Source organism: Salvelinus alpinus, chromosome 1 (assembly GCF_045679555.1).
Source record: "Salvelinus alpinus chromosome 1, SLU_Salpinus.1, whole genome shotgun sequence".
In the NCBI taxonomy this organism is placed as follows: Eukaryota; Metazoa; Chordata; class Actinopteri; order Salmoniformes; family Salmonidae; genus Salvelinus; species Salvelinus alpinus.
The window spans coordinates 114700065-114720954 of record NC_092086.1 but is presented as its reverse complement, the minus strand read 5'-3'; the positions used below and the strand labels follow the sequence as shown (position 1 = coordinate 114720954).

Genomic DNA, 20890 nt, shown 5'->3' with positions numbered 1-20890 from the left:
AACGTGCTCCGCTGTCTCCCCGTTAATTATTGCACATTCATTGTGTGAATTGTTTGCCCTTTGATTGTTTTTTTTTTTTTTTTAAATAAATTCCCCATTACATATGTAACCAACAGGCTAGTAAATGTACCGTTAATCCATGTCATTTGGCTACATTCATTTCTGTTAATGCATGTTATACAGTCATTTACTGTTCTCATTCTCGGAGTGGAAACTTGTTTGCAGAGTTCACAACCTGATACACTTGTGAGAAACAAGTGTTGGTTTATTTCACAACCATCATTTAGGAGTTTTTTATTTCACAACCCATCATTTAGGAGTTTTTATTTCACAACCATCATTTACGAGTTTTTATTTCATAACCATCATTTACGAGTTTTTAATTTCACAACCATCATTTAGGAGTATTTAATTCATAACCATCATTTAGGAGTTTTGTCCTTTTTTTTCATTGTGTGTTTTGTTTGGAGTGCTCCATGTGAGCATGCGTGTGGTTTCGAGTGTCCTGATAACGTGGAGAGAAATCTGCTGAGTTGATACAATGTTGCACTTCCCTAGTCAACAGCTCAAATCGAGACAGATGGAAAGGGAGGCAGACAGGTGGAGGAGTAGAGAGATTAATGAGATTGAAAGAATTTACTGTTTTTATTTGTTTGCTTTAGGCCTATGTATTTCACTTTGTTGATGATGGAAGTTCTAGGCCTACTGCTGCATTGGCCTATATAGGCTATCTTTGAGTTCTAGGCCTACTGCTGCATTGGCCTATATGGGCTATCTCTGAGTTCTAGGCCTACTGCTCCATTGGCCTATAAAGGCTATCTCTGAGTTCTAGGCCTACTGCTGCATTGGCCTATATGGGCTATCTCTGAGTTCTAGGCCTACTGCTGCATTGGCCTATAAAGGCTATCTCTGAGTTCTAGGCCTACTGCTGCATTGGCCTATATAGGCTATCTCTGAGTTCTAGGCCTACTGCTGCATTGGCCTATATAGGCTATCTCTGAGTTATAGGCCTACTGCTGCATTGGCCTATATGGGCTATCTCTGAGTTCTAGGCCTACTGCTGCATTGGCCTATATGGGCTATCTCTGAGTTCTAGGCCTACTGCTGCATTGGCCTATATAGGCTATCTCTGAGTTCTAGGCCTACTGCTGCATTGGCCTATATAGGCTATCTCTGAGTTCTAGGCCTACTGCTGCATTGGCCTATATGGGCTATCTCTGAGTTATAGGCCTACTGCTGCATTGGCCTATATAGGCTATCTCTGAGTTCTAGGCCTACTGCTGCATTGGCCTATATGGGCTATCTTTGAGTTCTAGGCCTACTGCTGCATTGGCCTATATAGGCTATCTCTGAGTTATAGGCCTACTGCTCGGTGTGGCCTATATGGGCTATCTCTGAGTTATAGGCCTACTGCTGTATTGGCCTATATAGGCTATCTCTGAGTTCCATGAGCTAATTACTTTAGCCGCCTATGGATCACGGTGTATCAATGTGTCTATATGGCAAAGGTTGGTACTCTTGCGTTAGTTGAATTTTAACTTTTAGATTTTTATGATTTTAATTAAGATTTGTATAATTAACCATGACAATAATTTTGAGAAACAAACACGTTATCGAAATGAAACGGAAAATGTACATATAAAATAATCAAGTTCCCCAAACTTGAAACTCAGGAGCTGTCTATGGTCTTTATTATTAACTGGGTCGTTCAGCCCTGAATGCTGATTGGCTGAAAGCCATGTTATATCAAACCCTATACCAGGGGTATGACAAAACATTACTTTTTTTTACTGTTCTAATTATGTTGGGAACCAGTTTATAATAGCAATAAGGGGGGGGGGGTTGTTGTACATGGCCAATATACCACGACTAAGTTCTGTGTTGTGTCGTGCGTAAGAACAGCCCTTAGCCGTGGTATGTGTAACAGGTACAATGCCTCCCCGCCCCGGGCCTTATTTCTTAATTATAACACCTATTATGAACATTTGTTCAGGAATGCATACAGGAGGTCCTGTGAAAAAAACGTCACCCCTATAGAAATCAAATGCCAAATGATTCGTTCTGGCGCGGGCCCTGCAGCTATTATCTGGGATTCATTGGTGGACATTGGTTGCGCCAGACAACACAGCCTTTTGGTGAGTTGGTGACAACCAACCAGTGTAGAGTATACGGGTCTATGAAAAACCCTCATCTAATTGGTTAGAAGAAAAAGGTCCCACCTTCCAGAGCTCCTGCTCTCCCTCTCTTTGTTTGCAAATGGCTGTTTGCACATCTACAAATATTGTTGTCACAGTACGGCGCTAAAGTACTGCCAAAAGTATGAGTGTGCGAAATTGACATGTGCAGGTGCAATTATTCCCGGCAAATATTAACTTACAAGTTTGAAAATACGATTACAACTACAAAAAAAATATCTTCATGTTCACAACTCATCAGTTACACGTTTGAGTATGTGTTTACAAATACAGATTATTCTTTCATGTTCACACGTCATTTACACATTTGCAAATTGTGTTTACAACTACAAATCTATTGTAAACGCTCAAATCATTATGTCAGTGATTTGTCTCCGTACTTCCACCGTGATAACAACCAATCTATTTGATTCTGCAGTGGTATTCTCGGTGTGTTTTATGGTTAAGAGTGTAGGTCGGGACCATTGGATGGGACAGGTAACCTGTTGAATGTGAAGCGACAGCACAAGTGGCGCATCGGCACTAGGACCGTGTTGGATCGCCCACTCTTCTAGAGAGTAGCTGTGATCACTGTCCACGACAGACAAGTCAGCCATCCTCACAAGGAAGCGAAGAAGCACCATGCAAATATAATAGTTTGCGAAAGGTACGTTGAAACATTTGTTACATGGATCCATGAACATTCGTTCTCGTAAACCGTCGACGAAATTTGTTGTGCTTGAAATTAAACGTTTTGTAGACGTTATGTTTTTGTCGTGGTACTTGCTTTCCATAGGTTGTGAAGATGGATCGCTTCAGTGGTAAAGAAACATCCGCTAGGCAGCAGACACCTGCAAACAAGATTTGAGTCGCAAGCAGAGTTATAATGTAAGTGCGAATTCTAGAATCCTACGTTGTTACATTGTTCGTTACATTGTTGCCATAAGTGGGCTTTAAGATACATTGTTCCAATTTGCACATTTTGCTACATTTCTGTAACGTTTTGCGCTCATGAGTCATCACTAACCCTACCGTAGATTGTGAGTCATACTCTTCCAACCCAGCCCACTGATGGTAGCCAGTCGAAAACCAGCTGCATCTTTATCGAGATTTGTATCTTGCAAAACAATGCATTGAAAAATATGTAGATTATAAAAATAAAAAAACATGTATAGAAAAAGGGTTATTCATTTGCGTTCTGTCTCTCTCGCGCTGTTTGTTTGTTGTGTGTGTGTGTGTGTGTGTGTGTGTACAATGCAGAAAACTAAATTAGTAGTTTATTTTTCTGTCACATTTCTCCATGTGTCATAATCTATTCACAGAGGATAACCCATTACAGACTGGATGATATTGATGTTAATCCAATGGGTTTATGTTGATAAGTGTCACTCCATGGGAGTGTTGCAGGAATATTAGGTTTTAGAAAACTCTCACTAAATCTCTAAACCTTCTGCAGTTGTTTTGAGTGATGTCTAATCTCTATTCATTTACGAGTGAAATTACAGCCTTTCCTGTTTAAAATGAATGTCAGTACTTGCACCAGGTCCTATTCCCCTCCCCAGGTTCTGACATGTAGACAATAATATAATTTATACGCTCAATGCTTTCGCCAATTAGTCATCTCACTCCTGTCCTATGATAAGCTATAGCTCCAGTAATCACCCTGCTCTGACCATGGATGTGTCCCAAATGGGACCCTATTCCCTACACAGTGCACTACTTTAGACCAGAGCCCTATGGAACCCTATTTCCTACACAGTGCACTACTTTAGACCAGAGTCCTATGGAACCCTATTCCCTACACAGTGCACTACTTTAGACCAGAGCCCTATGGAACCCTACTCCCTATATAGTGCACTACTTTAGACCAGAGCCCTATGGAACCCTACTCCCTATATAGTGCACTACTTTAGACCAGAGCGTGCCATTTGGAACACAGTCGGTGTCTTCACGTAAAAATCAGTCTCAGGGAGCTTGTAGTAATTACTGCCTTATTGTTTCCGGTTGTTTCATATCTCTTACACATCCACTGTTTATATCTGTTAACACATCCACTGTTTATATCTGTTAACACATCCACTGTTTATATCTGTTAACACATCCACTGTTTATATCTGTTAACAAATCCACTGTTTATATCTGTTAACACATCCACTGTTATCTGTTAACACATCCACTGTTTATATCTGTTAACACATCCACTGTTTATATCTGTTAACACATCCACTGTTTATATCTGTTAACAAATCCACTGTTTATATCACTAACACATCCACTGTTTATATCTGTTAACACATCCACTGTTTATATCGCTAACACATCCACTGTTTATATCTGTTAACACATCCACTGTTTATATCTGTTAACACATCCACTGTTTATATCTGTTAACACATCCACTGTTTATATCGCTAACACATCCACTGTTTATATCGCTAACACATCCACTGTTTATATCGCTAACACATCCACTGTTTATATCGCTAACACATCCACTGTTTACATCGCTAACACATCCACTGTTTATATCTGTTAACACATCCACTGTTTATATCTGTTAACACATCCACTGTTTATATCACTAACACATCCACTGTTTATATAGCTAACACATCCACTGTTTATATCGCTAACACATCCACTGTTTATATCGCTAACACATCATTTTTTTTACATTTTAGTCATTTAGCAGACGCTCTTATCCAGAGCGACTTACAGTAGAGTGCATACATTTTATTACATTTTAATTTGTTTTATATACATACTGAGACAAGGATATCCCTACCGGCCAAACCCTCCCTAACCCGGACGACGCTATGCCAATTGTGCGTCGCCTCACGGATCTCCCGGTTGCGGCCGGCTCCGACAGAGCCTGGGCGCGAACCCAGAGACTCTGGTGGCGCAGCTAGCACTGCGATGCAGTGCCCTAGACCACTGCGCCACCCGGGAGACCACGGGTCATCCACTGTTTATATCGCTAACACATCCACTGTTTATATCTGTTAACACATCCACTGTTTATATCTGTTAACACATCCACTGTTTATATCTGTTAACACATCCACTGTTTATATCTGTTAACACATCCACTGTTTATATCACTAACACATCCACTGTTTATATCTGTTAACACATCCACTGTTTATATCACTAACACGTCCACTGTTTATATCGCTAACACATCCACTGTTTATATCGCTAACACATCCACTGTTTATATCACTAACACATCCACTGTTTATATCTGTTAACACATCCACTGTTTATATCACTAACACATCCACTGTTTACATCGCTAACACATCCACTGTTTATATCTGTTAACACATCCACTGTTTATATCGCTAACACATCCACTGTTTATATCGCTAACACATCCACTGTTTATATCGCTAACACATCCACTGTTTATATCACTAACACATCCACTGTTTATATCGCTAACACATCCACTGTTTATATCACTAACACATCCACTGTTTATATCTGTTAACACATCCACTGTTTATATCTGTTAACACATCCACTGTTTATATCACTAACACATCCACTGTTTATATCGCTAACACATCCACTGTTTATATCGCTAACACATCCACTGTTTATATCGCTAACACATCCACTGTTTATATCTGTTAACACATCCACTGTTTATATCGCTAACACATCCACTGTTTATATCGCTAACACATCCACTGTTTATATCGCTAACACATCCACTGTTTATATCGCTAACACATACACTGTTGCCTCAACAATGGGTTGTGATGACAAAGCATTAATAGATATAGTTTTATAGTTTTTATAAGGCCCGTTCAGTTGTTGTTCACCTGCCAACGTACAGTAGTACTCTAGTGTGTACATTTACACAAACATCATGGGCCCGAAACCTTATTTAAGATTCACACGGAACTCGTATTTTACATATCTCAAGTTAAGATTTGGCACTAAATTATTTTGCACTTCAGCTATTAGTCAACAAACTGTAAAAATAATAGAGAGTGATACTATTTTGACAGATGTGACATACAGTACAGTATAGGACAGTAACAGGGAGGACAGTACGGTAACAAGGATGACAGTACAGTATAGGACAGTAACAGAGATGACAGAACAGTAACAGGATGACAGTACAGTAATAGGATGACAGTACAGTAACAAGGATGACAGTACAGTAACAAGGATGACAGTACGGTATAGGACAGTAACAGGGAGGACAGTACAGTAACAGGGATGACAGTACAGTAACAGGGATGACAGTACAGTAACAAGGATGACAGTACGGTATAGGACAGTAACAGGGAGGACAGTACAGTAACAGGATGACAGGACAGTAACAGGGATGACAGTACAGTAACAGGGATGACAGTACAGTATATGACAGTAACAAGGATGACAGTTCGGTATAGGACAGTAACAAGGATGACAGTACAGTAACAGGGATGTCAGTACAGTAACAGGGATGACAGTACAGTATAGGACAGTAACAGGGATGACAGTACAGTAACAGGATGACAGTACAGTAACAGGGATGACAGTACAGTATAGGACATTAACATGATGACAGTACAGTATAGGACAGTAACAAGGATGACAGTACAGTAACAGGATGACAGTACGGTAACAGGATGACAGTACAGTAACAAGGATGACAGTACGGTATAGTACAGTAACAGGGATGACAGTACGGTATAGGACAGTAACAAGGATGACAGTACAGTAACAAGGATGACAGTACGGTATAGGACTGTAACAGGGAGGACAGTACAGTAACAGGGATGACAGTACAGTATAGGACAGTAACAGGGATGACAGTAAAGTAACAGGATGACAGTACGGTAACAGGATGACAGTACAGTAACAAGGATGACAGTACGGTATAGGACAGTAACAAGGATGACAGTACAGTAACAATGATGACAGTACGGTATAGGACAGTAACAGGGAGGACAGTACAGTAACAAGGATGATATCTGTTAACACATCCACTGTTTATATCTGTTAACAAATCCACTGTTTATATCTGTTAACACATCCACTGTTATCTGTTAACACATCCACTGTTTATATCTGTTAACACATCCACTGTTTATATCTGTTAACACATCCACTGTTTATATCTGTTAACAAATCCACTGTTTATATCACTAACACATCCACTGTTTATATCTGTTAACACATCCACTGTTTATATCGCTAACACATCCACTGTTTATATCTGTTAACACATCCACTGTTTATATCTGTTAACACATCCACTGTTTATATCTGTTAACACATCCACTGTTTATATCGCTAACACATCCACTGTTTATATCGCTAACACATCCACTGTTTATATCGCTAACACATCCACTGTTTATATCGCTAACACATCCACTGTTTACATCGCTAACACATCCACTGTTTATATCTGTTAACACATCCACTGTTTATATCTGTTAACACATCCACTGTTTATATCACTAACACATCCACTGTTTATATAGCTAACACATCCACTGTTTATATCGCTAACACATCCACTGTTTATATCGCTAACACATCATTTTTTTTACATTTTAGTCATTTAGCAGACGCTCTTATCCAGAGCGACTTACAGTAGAGTGCATACATTTTATTACATTTTAATTTGTTTTATATACATACTGAGACAAGGATATCCCTACCGGCCAAACCCTCCCTAACCCGGACGACGCTATGCCAATTGTGCGTCGCCTCACGGATCTCCCGGTTGCGGCCGGCTCCGACAGAGCCTGGGCGCGAACCCAGAGACTCTGGTGGCGCAGCTAGCACTGCGATGCAGTGCCCTAGACCACTGCGCCACCCGGGAGACCACGGGTCATCCACTGTTTATATCGCTAACACATCCACTGTTTATATCTGTTAACACATCCACTGTTTATATCTGTTAACACATCCACTGTTTATATCACTAACACATCCACTGTTTATATCTGTTAACACATCCACTGTTTATATCACTAACACGTCCACTGTTTATATCGCTAACACATCCACTGTTTATATCACTAACACATCCACTGTTTATATCTGTTAACACATCCACTGTTTATATCACTAACACATCCACTGTTTACATCGCTAACACATCCACTGTTTATATCTGTTAACACATCCACTGTTTATATCGCTAACACATCCACTGTTTATATCGCTAACACATCCACTGTTTATATCGCTAACACGTCCACTGTTTATATCGCTAACACATCCACTGTTTATATCGCTAACACATCCACTGTTTATATCGCTAACACATCCACTGTTTATATCTGTTAACACATCCACTGTTTATATCTGTATCTGTAACAGTAACAAGGATGACAGTACAGTAACAGGGATGACAGTACAGTATAGGACAGTAACAATATGACAGTACAGTAACAGGGATGACAGTACAGTAACAGGGATGACAGTACAGTATAGGACAGTAAGAGTATGACAGTACAGTAACAATGATGACAGTACAGTAACAGGGATGACAGAACGGTATAGGACAGTAACAAGGATGACATTTCGGTATAGGACAGTAACAAGGATGACAGTACAGTAACAAGGATGACAGTACAGTATAGGACAGTAACAGTATGGCAGTACAGTAACAGGGATGACAGTACAGTAACAGGGATGACAGTACAGTATAGGACAGTGACATGGAGGACAGTACAGTAACAAGGATGACAGTACAGTACAGGACAGTAACAGGGAGGACAGTACAGTAACAAGGATGACAGTACAGTAACAAGGACGGCAGTACAGTATAGGACAGTAACAGGGAGGACAGTACAGTAACAAGGATGACAGTACAGTACAGGACAGTAACAAGGATGACAGTACAGTAACAGGGATGACAGTACAGTAACAGGGATGACATTATGGTATAGGACAGTAACAGGGATGGCAGTACAGTAACAGGGATGACAGGACAGTAACAGGGATGACATTATGGAATAGGACAGTAACAGAGATGACAGTATGGTATAGGACAGTAACAGGGATGACAGTACAGTAACAGGGATGACAGGACAGTAACAGGGATGACATTATGGAATAGGACAGTAACAGGGATGACAGTATGGTATAGGACAGTAACGGGGATGACAGTACAGTAACAGGGATGACAGTACAGTAACAGGGATGACATTATGGAATAGGACAGTAACAGGGATGACAGGACAGTAACAGTGAGGCTTTGTCTCCTTCACCTTGCCAGGTCTGACACAGTACAGCAGTGTACTACAGTAGGGATATGTCTCCTGTCTCCTGTCTCCTGCCCCTGTCTCCTGTCTCCTGTCTCCTGCTCCTGTCTCCTGTCTCCTGTCTCCTGTCTCCTGTCTCCTGCTCCTGGCTCCTGCTCCTGTCTCCTGTCTCCTGCTCCTGTCTCCTGCTCCTGCTCCTGTCTCCTGTGTTCTGTCTCTTGTCTCTTGTCTCCTGCTCCTGTCTCCTGTCTCCTGCTCCTGTCTCCTGTCTCCTGTCTCCTGCTCCTGCTCCTGTCTCCTGCTCCTGCTCCTGCTCCTGTCTCCTGTGTTCTGTCTCTTGTCTCCTGCTCCTGTCTCCTGTCTCCTGCTCCTGCTCCTGTCTCCTGCTCATCTCACTGTCAGTAATCAGTAATTAGTGCAGGTGTTCCTGCGGGGACGGGGCGGGGTGTGGGGGGAAGACGACGGAGGTCGGGCTGGGGGGTGGAAGGTCAGGAGTGAGCCAGCTGCTGAGGAAGTGTTTTCTGTGGATCCTCTCTGTGGAGGGGGCCTGTTTGTCTGTTAACTTGGCAGGCTGGGTGGCACTAGGGGGCCTGTTTGTCTGTTAACTTGGCAGGCTGGGTGGCACTAGGGGGCCTGTTTGTCTGTTAACTTGGCAGGCTGGATGGCACTAGGGGGCCTGTTTGTCTGTTAACTTGGCAGGCTGGGTGGCACTAGGGGGCCTGTTTGTCTGTTAACTTGGCAGGCTGGGTGGCACTAGGGGGCCTGTTTGTCTGTTAACTTGGCAGGCTGGGTGGCACTAGGGGGCCTGTTTGTCTGTTAACTTGGCAGGCTGGGTGGCACTAGGGGGCCTGTTTGTCTGTTAACTTGGCAGGCTGGATGGCACTAGGGGGCCTGTTTGTCTGTTAACTTGGCAGGCTGGGTGGCACTAGGGGGCCTGTTTGTCTGTTAACTTGGCAGGCTGGGTGGCACTAGGGGGCCTGTTTGTCTGTTAACTTGGCAGGCTGGATGGCACTAGGGGGCCTGTTTGTCTGTTAACTTGGCAGGCTGGGTGGCACTAGGGGGCCTGTTTGTCTGTTAACTTGGCAGGCTGGGTGGCACTAGGGGGCCTGTTTGTCTGTTAACTTGGCAGGCTGGGTGGCACTAGGGGGCCTGTTTGTCTGTTAACTTGGCAGGCTGGATGGCACTAGGGGGCCTGTTTGTCTGTTAACTTGGCAGGCTGGGTGGCACTAGGGGGGCTGTTTGTCTGTTAACTTGGCAGTAGACTATATAGTAGGGCTATACAGTAGCGCTATACAGTAGGACTATACAGTAGACTATACAGTAGACTATACAGTAGGGCTATACAGTAGACTATACAGTAGGACTATACAGTAGACTATACAGTAGACTATACAGTAGACTATACAGTAGGGCTATACAGTAGACTATACAGTAGACTATACAGTAGACTATACAGTGGGCTATACAGTAGACTATACAGTAGACTATACAGTAGACTATACAGTAGGGCTATACAGTATACTATACAGTAGGGCTATACAGTAGGACTATACAGTAGGACTATACAGTAGACTATACAGTAGGACTATACAGTAGGACTATACAGTAGACTATACTGTAGGGCTATACAGTAGACTATACAGTAGACTATACAGTAGTACTATACAGTAGGACTATACAGTAGGGCTATACAGTAGGACTATACAGTAGACTATACAGTAGGCTATACATAATGGATTTACAGTAGGGCTATACAGTAGACTATACAGTAGGCTATACATAATGGCTTTACAGTAGGGCTATACAGTAGACTATACAGTAGACTATACAGTAGGGCTATACAGTAGACTATACAGTAGGACTATACAGTAGGACTATACAGTAGGGCTATACAGTAGACTATACAGTAGACTATACAGTAGGGCTATACAGTAGACTATACAGTAGGGCTATACAGTAGACTATACAGTAGGACTATACAGTAGACTATACAGTAGGACTATACAGTAGACTATACAGTAGACTATATAGTAGGACTATACAGTCGGACTATACAGTAGGGCTATACAGTAGACTATACAGTAGGCTATACAGTAGACTATACAGTAGGACTATACAGTAGGACTATACAGTAGGACTATACAGTAGACTATATAGTAGGCATCTGTCTTGAAGTGATTCATGCATAGATAATGTGACATGACACACCTGACCTAGTTCAATGATTGATGGATTCTTTCTAACCCGTTCCATACAGTTAGCTTCAAAAGGATATGTCTTATCTATAGCATCTAGAGCCGTCTGTCTGGCTCCCTCCCCTGAGTCAAACATCTCTTATCTTATCTATAGCATCTAGAGCCGTCTGTCTGGCTCCCTCCCCTGAGTCAAACATCTCTTATCTTATCTATAGCCCATATATCTCAAACATCTCAGCCCATATAGTTGGAGCTGTCAGTGAGCCGAGCGAGGGGAGCAGAGGGGGAGGGAGGAACCGAGCGAGGGGAGCAGAGGGGGAGGGAGGAACCGAGCAGAGGGGGAGGGAAGAACCGAGCGAGGGGAGCAGAGGGGGAGGGAGGAACCGAGCGAGGGGAGCAGAGGGGGAGGGAGGAACCGAGCAGAGGGGAACAGAGGGGGAGGGAGGAACCGAGCGAGGGGAGCAGAGGGGGAGGGAGGAACCGAGCAGAGGGGGAGGGAGGAACCGAGCAGAGAGGGAGGGAGGAACCGAGCGAGGGGAGCAGAGGGGGAGGGAGGAACCGAGCGAGGGGAGCAGAGGGGGAGGGAGGAACCGAGCGAGGGGGAGGGAGGAACCGAGCGAGGGGGAGGGAGGAACCGAGCGAGGGGAACAGAGGGGGAGGGAGGAACCGAGCAGAGGGGGAGGGAGGAACCGAGCGAGGGGGAGGGAGGAACCGAGCGAGGGGGAGGGAGGAACCGAGCGAGGGGAACAGAGGGGGAGGGAGGAACCGAGCAGAGGGGAACAGAGGGGGAGGGAGGAACCGAGCGAGGGGAGCAGAGGGGGAGGGAGGAACCGAGCGAGGGGAACAGAGGGGGAGGGAGGAACCGAGCGAGGGGAGCAGAGGGGGAGGGAGGAACCGAGCGAGGGGAGCAGAGGGGGAGGGATGAACCGAGCGAGGGGAGCAGAGGGTGAGGGAGGAACCAAGCAGAGGGGAGCAGAGGGGGAGGGAGGAACCGAGCGAGGGGAACAGAGGGGGAGGGAGGAACCGAGCGAGGGGAGCAGAGGGGGAGGGAGGAACCGAGCGAGGGGAACAGAGGGGGAGGGAGGAACCGAGCAGAGGGGGAGGGAGGAACCGAGCGAGGGGAGCAGAGGGGGAGGGAGGAACCGAGCCAGGGGAGCAGAGGGGGAGGGAGGAACCGAGCGAGGGCAGCAGAGGGGGAGGGAGGAACCGAGCAGAGGGGGAGGGAGGAACCGAGGGTGGGGAGCAGAAGGGGAGGGAGGAACCGAGCAGAGGGGAATGGAGGAACCGGGGGAGGGAGGAACCGAGGGTGGGGAGCAGAGGGTGAGGTTAACCCTGAGGTATCTCTCTAACACAGAACCTAGCTGTTTAGGAGTTAACCCTGAGGTATCTCTAGCTGTTTAGGAGTTAACCCTGAGGTATCTCTAGCTGTTTAGGAGTTAACCCTGAGGTATCTCTAGCTGTTTAGGAGTTAACCCTGAGGTATCTCTAGCTGTTTAGGAGTTAACCCTGAGGTATCTCTAGCTGTTTAGGAGTTAACCCTGAGGTATCTCTAGCTGTTTAGGAGTTAACCCTGAGGTATCTCTAGCTGTTTAGGAGTTAACCCTGAGGTATCTCTAGCTGTTTAGGAGTTAACCCTGAGGTATCTCTAGCCGTTTGGGAGTTAACCCTGAGGTATCTCTAGCTGTTTAGGAGTTAACCCTGAGGTATCTCTAGCTGTTTAGGAGTTAACCCTGAGGTATCTCTAGCTGTTTAGGAGTTAACCCTGAGGTATCTCTAGCTGTTTAGGAGTTAACCCTGAGGTATCTCTAGCTGTTTAGGAGTTAACCCTGAGGTATCTCTAGCTGTTTAGGAGTTAACCCTGAGGTATCTCTAGCTGTTTAGGAGTTAACCCTGAGGTATCTCTAGCTGTTTAGGAGTTAACCCTGAGGTATCTCTAGCTGTTTAGGAGTTAACCCTGAGGTATCTCTAGCTGTTTAGGAGTTAACCCTGAGGTATCTCTAGCTGTTTAGGAGTTAACCCTGAGGTATCTCTAGCTGTTTAGGAGTTAACCCTGAGGTATCTCTAGCTGTTTAGGAGTTAACCCTGAAGTTTCTCTCTAACCCAGAACCCAGGCTGCATTCCAAGAGTTGTGTGTTGCTCTGTCTCAGCTCGTTTGGTAACAACAGCTCTGACCAATTGCATTACTGCTAGTAAATAGGAAAACAAGTTTCCATAGAGATGTTGAATTGTGCTGGCAGTAATCGGGTAAATGTAATTTTGGCTGGAGGCTGGACCGCAGGGTATCCATCTGTATGTTGCTGATGACCTGATTGGTTGCTCATATTCCCTAGGAACGAAACGGAAACAAAAGAGACGAAACGGGGAAGGGTGTACCTGTACAACGTCTACAATACAAAACAATTGTTTTTATTTTCTGTTGCGAAAGGTTTCGCTAGGCTGTGCACTAATGAATACAACCCTGGTGAATTGCTGGGGTTTTGGCAGTCTGTTCAACTCCTTCTTTCTCCTGTAGTGTTTCCACCCTGGTCTATAGAGACTCAGACTGGGAGCTGTGTTACCTGGTCTATAGAGACTCAGACTGGGAGCTGTGTTACCTGGTCTATAGAGACTCAGACTGGGAGCTGTGTTACCTGGTGTATAGAGACTCAGACTGGGAGCTGTGTTACCTGGTCTATATAGACTCAGACTGGGAGCTGTGTTACCTGGTCTATATAGACTCAGACTAGGAGCTGTGTTACCTGGTCTATAGAGACTCAGACTGGGAGCTGTGTTACCTGGTCTATATAGACTCAGACTGGGAGCTGTGTTACCTGGTCTATAGAGACTCAGACTGGGAGCTGTGTTACCTGGTGTATATAGACTCAGACTGGGAGCTGTGTTACCTGGTCTATAGAGACTCAGACTGGGAGCTGTGTTACCTGGTCTATAGAGACTCAGACTGGGAGCTGTGTTACCTGGTCTATAGAGACTCAGACTGGGAGCTGTGTTACCTGGTGTATAGAGACTCAGACTGGGAGCTGTGTTACCTGGTCTATATAGACTCAGACTGGGAGCTGTGTTACCTGGTCTATATAGACTCAGACTGGGAGCTGTGTTACCTGGTGTATAGAGACTCAGACTGGGAGCTGTGTTACCTGGTCTATATAGACAGACTGGGAGCTGTGTTACCTGGTCTATATAGACTCAGACTGGGAGCTGTGTTACCTGGTCTATAGAGACAGACTGGGAGCTGTGTTACCTGGTCTATAGAGACAGACTGGGAGCTGTGTTACCTGGTGTATAGAGACTCAGACTGGGAGCTGTGTTACCTGGTCTATAGAGACAGACTGGGAGCTGTGTTACCTGGTCTATAGAGACAGACTGGGAGTTGTGTTACCTGGTCTATATAGACTCAGACTGGGAGCTGTGTTACCTGGTCTATATAGACTCAGACTGGGAGTTGTGTTACCTGGTCTATATAGACTCAGACTGGGAGCTGTGTTACCTGGTCTATATAGACTCAGACTGGGAGCTGTGTTACCTGGTCTATATAGACTCAGACTGGGAGCTGTGTTACCTGGTCTATAGAGACTCAGACTGGGAGCTGTGTTACCTGGTCTATAGAGACTCAGACTGGGAGTTGTGTTACCTGGTCTATATAGACTCAGACTGGGAGCTGTGTTACCTGGTCTATAGAGACTCAGACTGGGAGCTGTGTTACCTGGTCTATATAGACTCGGACTGGGAGCTGTGTTACCTGGTCCATATAGACTCGGACTGGGAGCTGTGTTACCTGGTCTATATAGACTCAGACTGGGAGCTGTGTTACCTGGTCTATATAGACTCAGACTGGGAGTTGTGTTACCTGGTCTATATAGACTCGGACTGGGAGCTGTGTTACCTGGTCTATATAGACAGACTGGGAGCTGTGTTACCTGGTCTATATAGACTCAGACCTGGGAGTTGTGTTACCTGGTCTATATAGACTCAGACTGGGAGTTGTGTTACCTGGTGTATATAGACTCAGACCTGGGAGTTGTGTTACCTGGTCTATATAGACTCAGACTGGGAGCTGTGTTACCTGGTCTTTATAGACTCAGACTGGGAGCTGTGTTACCTGGTGTATATAGACTCAGACTGGGAGCTGTGTTACCTGGTCTTTATAGACTCAGACTGGGAGCTGTTGTCTGCAAACTTAGTGATTGAGTTGGAGGCGTGCATGGCCACGCAGTCATGGGTGAACAGGAAGTACAGGAGGGGGCTGAGCACACACCCTTGTGGGGCCCCAGTGTTGAGGATCAGCGGGGTGGATATGTTGTTTCCTATCTTCACCACCTGGGGGCGGCCCATCAGGAAGTCCAGGACCCAATTGCACAGGGCGGGGTTCAGACCCAGGGCCTCAAGCTTAATGATGAGCTTGGAGGGTACTATGGTGCTGAATGCTGAGCTATAGTCAATGAACAGCATTCTTACATAGGTATTCCTCTTGTCCAGATGGGTTAGGGCAGTGTGCAGTGCGATGGCGATTGCATCAAATGTGGACCTATTGGGACGGTAAGCAAATTGAAGTGGGTCTAGGGTGACAAGTAAGGTGGAGGTGATATGATCCTTGACTAGGCTGAGTGCTACGGGGCGATAGTCATTTAGTTCAGTTACCTTTGCCTTCTTGGGTACAGGAACAATGGTGGCCATCTTGAAGCTTGTGGGGACAGCAGACTGGGATAGGGAGAGATTGAATATTTCCATAAACACACCAGCCAGCTAGTCTGCGCATGCTCTGAGGACGCAGCTAGGGATGCCGTCTGGGCCGGCAGCCTTGCGAGGGTTAACACGTTTAAATGTCTTACTCTCGTCGGCCATGGAGAAGGAGAGCCCACAGTCCTTGGTAGCGGGCCGCGTTGGTGGCACTGTATTATCCTCAAAGCGAGCGAAGAAGTTGTTCAGTTTATCTGGAATCAAGACGTTGGTGTCCGTGACATGCCTGGTTTTCTTTTTGTAGTCTGTGATTGTCCGTAGACCCTGCTACATACGTCTCGTGTCTGAGCCGTTGAATTGCGACTCCACTTTGTCTCAATTCTGGCGTTACGCTTGTTTGATTGCCTTGCGGAGGGATTAACTACACTGTTTGTATTCGGCCGTAGTCACCTTGCCATGGTTAAATGCGGTGGTTCGCGCTTTCTGTTTTGCACGAATGCCGCCATCTATCCACGGTTTCTGGTTAGGGTAGATTTTAATAGTCACAGTGGGTACAACATCTCTTATATACTTCCTTATAAACTCAGTCACCGTATCAGTGTATTCGTCTATATTATTTTCTGAGGCTTCCCGGAACATGCCCCAGTCCGCATGATCAAGCGTGGATTCCGATTGGTCAGACCAGCGTTAAATAGTTCTTAACACGGATACATCCTGTTTGAGTTTCTGCCTATAGGAAGGGGGGAGCAAAATGGAGTCGTGGTCAGATTTGCCAAAAGGAGGGCGGGGGAGGGCCTTGTATGCATCACGGAAGTTAGAGTAGCAGTGATCCAGAGTTTTGCCAGCACGCGTACTACAGTCAATATTCTGATAGAATTTAGGTAGCCCTGTTCTCAAATTTACTTTAAAATCCCCAGCTACAATAAATGCAACCTCAAGATATAGAGTAATATAATAATATATATAATATATATAATATAATATATATATATAATATATATAGAGTAATATACTATTACAGTTTTCATAGAGTCCAGTGAAGTTCCTTGAGGGCCGTCGTGGTATCGGCATGAGGGGGGATATACACGGCTGTGACCATAACCGAGGAGAATTCTCTTGGGAGATTATACGGTCGGCATTTGGTTGTAAGGAATTCTATGTCAGGTGAACAAAAGGACCAGAGTTCCTGTATGATGTTACAATTACATCATGAGTCGTTAATCATGAAACATACACCCCCGCTCCGTCTACCTCTTCTCCGGTGGCGTTTTGGGTCAGCCTCTGGAATCGTCTCAAATGCCCTGGGTAGTTCGGACAAAAGATCCGCTTCGGGAAAGTCATATTCCTGGTCGTAATGTTGGTAAGTTGACGTCGCTCTGATATCTGATAGTTCTTCTCGGCTGTACTTAATAATACTTAAGATTTTCTGGGCTAACGATGTAAGAAATAATACACAAAAAAACAAAATACTGCAAAGTTTCCTAAGGACTAGAAGTGAGGCAGCCCTCTCTGTCGGCATCATTTTGTTCATGTTATGGGTATGCTTGTTATCGGCAAGGACTAAGGAGTTTTTAGGATAAAAAGAAACGGAATACAGTTATAAGCACATGCAAAATCCTAGAGAAAAACCTGGTTGAGTCTGCTTTCCATCAGACAATGGGAGATGAATTCACCTTTCAGCAGGACAATAACCTAAAACACAAGGCCAAATCTACACTGAAGTTGTTTACCAAGACAACTTTGAATGTTCCTGAGTGGCCTATTTAAAGTCTTGACTTAAATCGTCTTGAAAATCTATGGCAAGACTTGAAAATGGCTGTCTAGCAATGATCAACAATCAACTTGACAGAGCTTGAAGAATTAAAAAATAGAATAATGTGCAGATATCGTACAATCCAGGTGTGCAAATCACTTAGAGATTTACCCAGGAAGACTCACAGCTGTAATCACTGCCAAAGGTGCTTCTACAAAGTATTGACTCAGTGGTGTGACTACTTATGTAAATTCAATATTTTTTTATTTAATTTTCAATACATTTGCCAAAATTTCTAAAAATATGCTTTCACTTTGTCGTTATGGGATAGTGTGTGTAGGTAGATGGGTGAGAATTTGTTTGAATCCATTTTGAATTCAAGCTGTAACACAACAGGGGAATAGGTCAAAGGGTATGAATAGGCCACTGCTTTTTGGTTTTCTTTGCTGTTTATTATGTTTATTAAATTATATTATTTATTTTATTTATGAACTTATTTCTTACTGTTGTTTTCTTTTGAGTGCCAATCTACGGCTACATGTTTTATAAACGTATACATTGAAAATGGATAATGTACCTGAAGTAAACAGCCTTGTGTTCCTCACAAACAGTAGTAAACTAAATGTCAAGTAAACCGCCTTGTGTTCCTCACAAACAGTAGTAAACTAAATGTCAAGTAAACCGCCTTGTGTTCCCTTCACAAACAGTAGTAAACTAAATGTCAAGTAAACCGCCTTGTGTTCCTCACAAACAGTAGTAAACTAAATGTCAAGTAAACCGCCTTGTGTTCCTCACAAACAGTAGTAAACTAAATGTCAAGTAAACCGCCTTGTGTTCCCTTCACAAACAGTAGTAAATTAAATGTCAAGTAAACAGCCTTGTGTTCCCTTCACAAACAGTAGTAAACTAAATGTCAAGTAAACAGCCTTGTGTTCCTCACAAACAGTAGTAAACTAAATGTAAAGTAAACCACCTTGTGTTCCTCACAAACAGTAGTAAACTAAATGTCAAGTAAACCGCCTTGTGTTCCCTTCACAAACAGTAGTAAACTAAATGTCAAGTAAACAGCCTTGTGTTCCTCACAAACAGTAGTAAACTAAATGTCAAGTAAACCGCCTTGTGTTCCTCACAAACAGTAGTAAACTAAATGTCAAGTAAACCGCCTTGTGTTCCTCACAAACAGTAGTAAACTAAATGTCAAGTAAACCGCCTTGTGTTCCCTTCACAAACAGTAGTAAACTAAATGTCAAGTAAACCGCCTTGTGTTCCTCACAAACAGTAGTAAACTAAATGTCAAGTAAACCGCCTTGTGTTCCTCACAAACAGTAGTAAACTAAATGTCAAGTAAACCGCCTTGTGTTCCCTTCACAAACAGTAGTAAACTAAATGTCAAGTAAACCGCCTTGTGTTCCTCACAAACAGTAGTAAACTAAATGTCAAGTAAACCGCCTTGTGTTCCTCACAAACAGTAGTAAACTAAATGTCAAGTAAACCGCCTTGTGTTCCTCACAAACAGTAGTAAACTAAATGTCAAGTAAACCGCCTTGTGTTCCCTTCACAAACAGTAGTAAACTAAATGTCAAGTAAACCGCCTTGTGTTCCTCACAAACAGTAGTAAACTAAATGTCAAGTAAACCGCCTTGTGTTCCTCACAAACAGTAGTAAACTAAATGTCAAGTAAACCGCCTTGTGTTCCCTTCACAAACAGTAGTAAATTAAATGTCAAGTAAACAGCCTTGTGTTCCCTTCACAAACAGTAGTAAACTAAATGTCAAGTAAACAGCCTTGTGTTCCTCACAAACAGTAGTAAACTAAATGTAAAGTAAACCACCTTGTGTTCCTCACAAACAGTAGTAAACTAAATGTCAAGTAAACCACCTTGTGTTCCCTTCACAAACAGTAGTAAACTAAATGTCAAGTAAACAGCCTTGTGTTCCTCACAAACAGTAGTAAACTAAATGTCAAGTAAACCGCCTTGTGTTCCTCACAAACAGTAGTAAACTAAATGTCAAGTAAACCGCCTTGTGTTCCTCACAAACAGTAGTAAACTAAATGTCAAGTAAACCGCCTTGTGTTCCTCACAAACAGTAGTAAACTAAATGTCAAGTAAACCGCCTTGTGTTCCTCACAAACAGTAGTAAACTAAATGTCAAGTAAACCGCCTTGTGTTCCTCACAAACAGTAGTAAACTAAATGTCAAGTAAACCGCCTTGTGTTCCTCACAAACAGTAGTAAACTAAATGTCAAGTAAACCGCCTTGTGTTCCCTTCACAAACAGTAGTAAACTAAATGTCAAGTAAACCGCCTTGTGTTCCTCACAAACAGTAGTAAACTAAATGTCAAGTAAACCGCCTTGTGTTCCCTTCACAAACAGTAGTAAACTAAATGTCAAGTAAACCGCCTTGTGTTCCCTTCACAAACAGTAGTAAACTAAATGTCAAGTAAACCGCCTTGTGTTCCTCACAAACAGTAGTAAACTAAATGTCAAGTAAACCGCCTTGTGTTCCTCACAAACAGTAGTAAACTAAATGTCAAGTAAACCGCCTTGTGTTCCCTTCACAAACAGTAGTAAACTAAATGTCAAGTAAACCGCCTTGTGTTCCTCACAAACAGTAGTAAACTAAATGTCAAGTAAACCGCCTTGTGTTCCTCACAAACAGTAGTAAACTAAATGTCAAGTAAACCGCCTTGTGTTCCCTTCACAAACAGTAGTAAACTAAATGTCAAGTAAACCGCCTTGTGTTCCCTTCACAAACAGTAGTAAACTAAATGTCAAGTAAACCGCCTTGTGTTCCTCACAAACAGTAGTAAACTAAATGTCAAGTAAACCGCCTTGTGTTCCTCACAAACAGTAGTAAACTAAATGTCAAG

General features: G+C 43.6%; 1 protein-coding gene across 2 annotated transcripts in view; it reads left to right on the top strand.

Moving 5' to 3' along the window:
- The first annotated feature begins 2314 nt into the window (after positions 1 to 2314).
- Positions 2315 to 20890, top strand: part of rab27b (RAB27B, member RAS oncogene family) — a 90038-nt gene continuing 71462 nt past the window's right edge. Inside the window, exons 1-2 of one of the 2 annotated variants that reach the window (XM_071342337.1) lie at positions 2315 to 2841; positions 2971 to 3062. In XM_071342337.1, the coding sequence (XP_071198438.1) occupies positions 3061 to 3062 (2 nt within the window). In that variant the 5' untranslated portion in view covers positions 2315 to 2841; positions 2971 to 3060. Of the gene's footprint in view, positions 2842 to 2934; positions 3063 to 20890 lie in introns of both variants that reach the window. The other variant, XM_071342315.1, reaches the window with a different exon arrangement.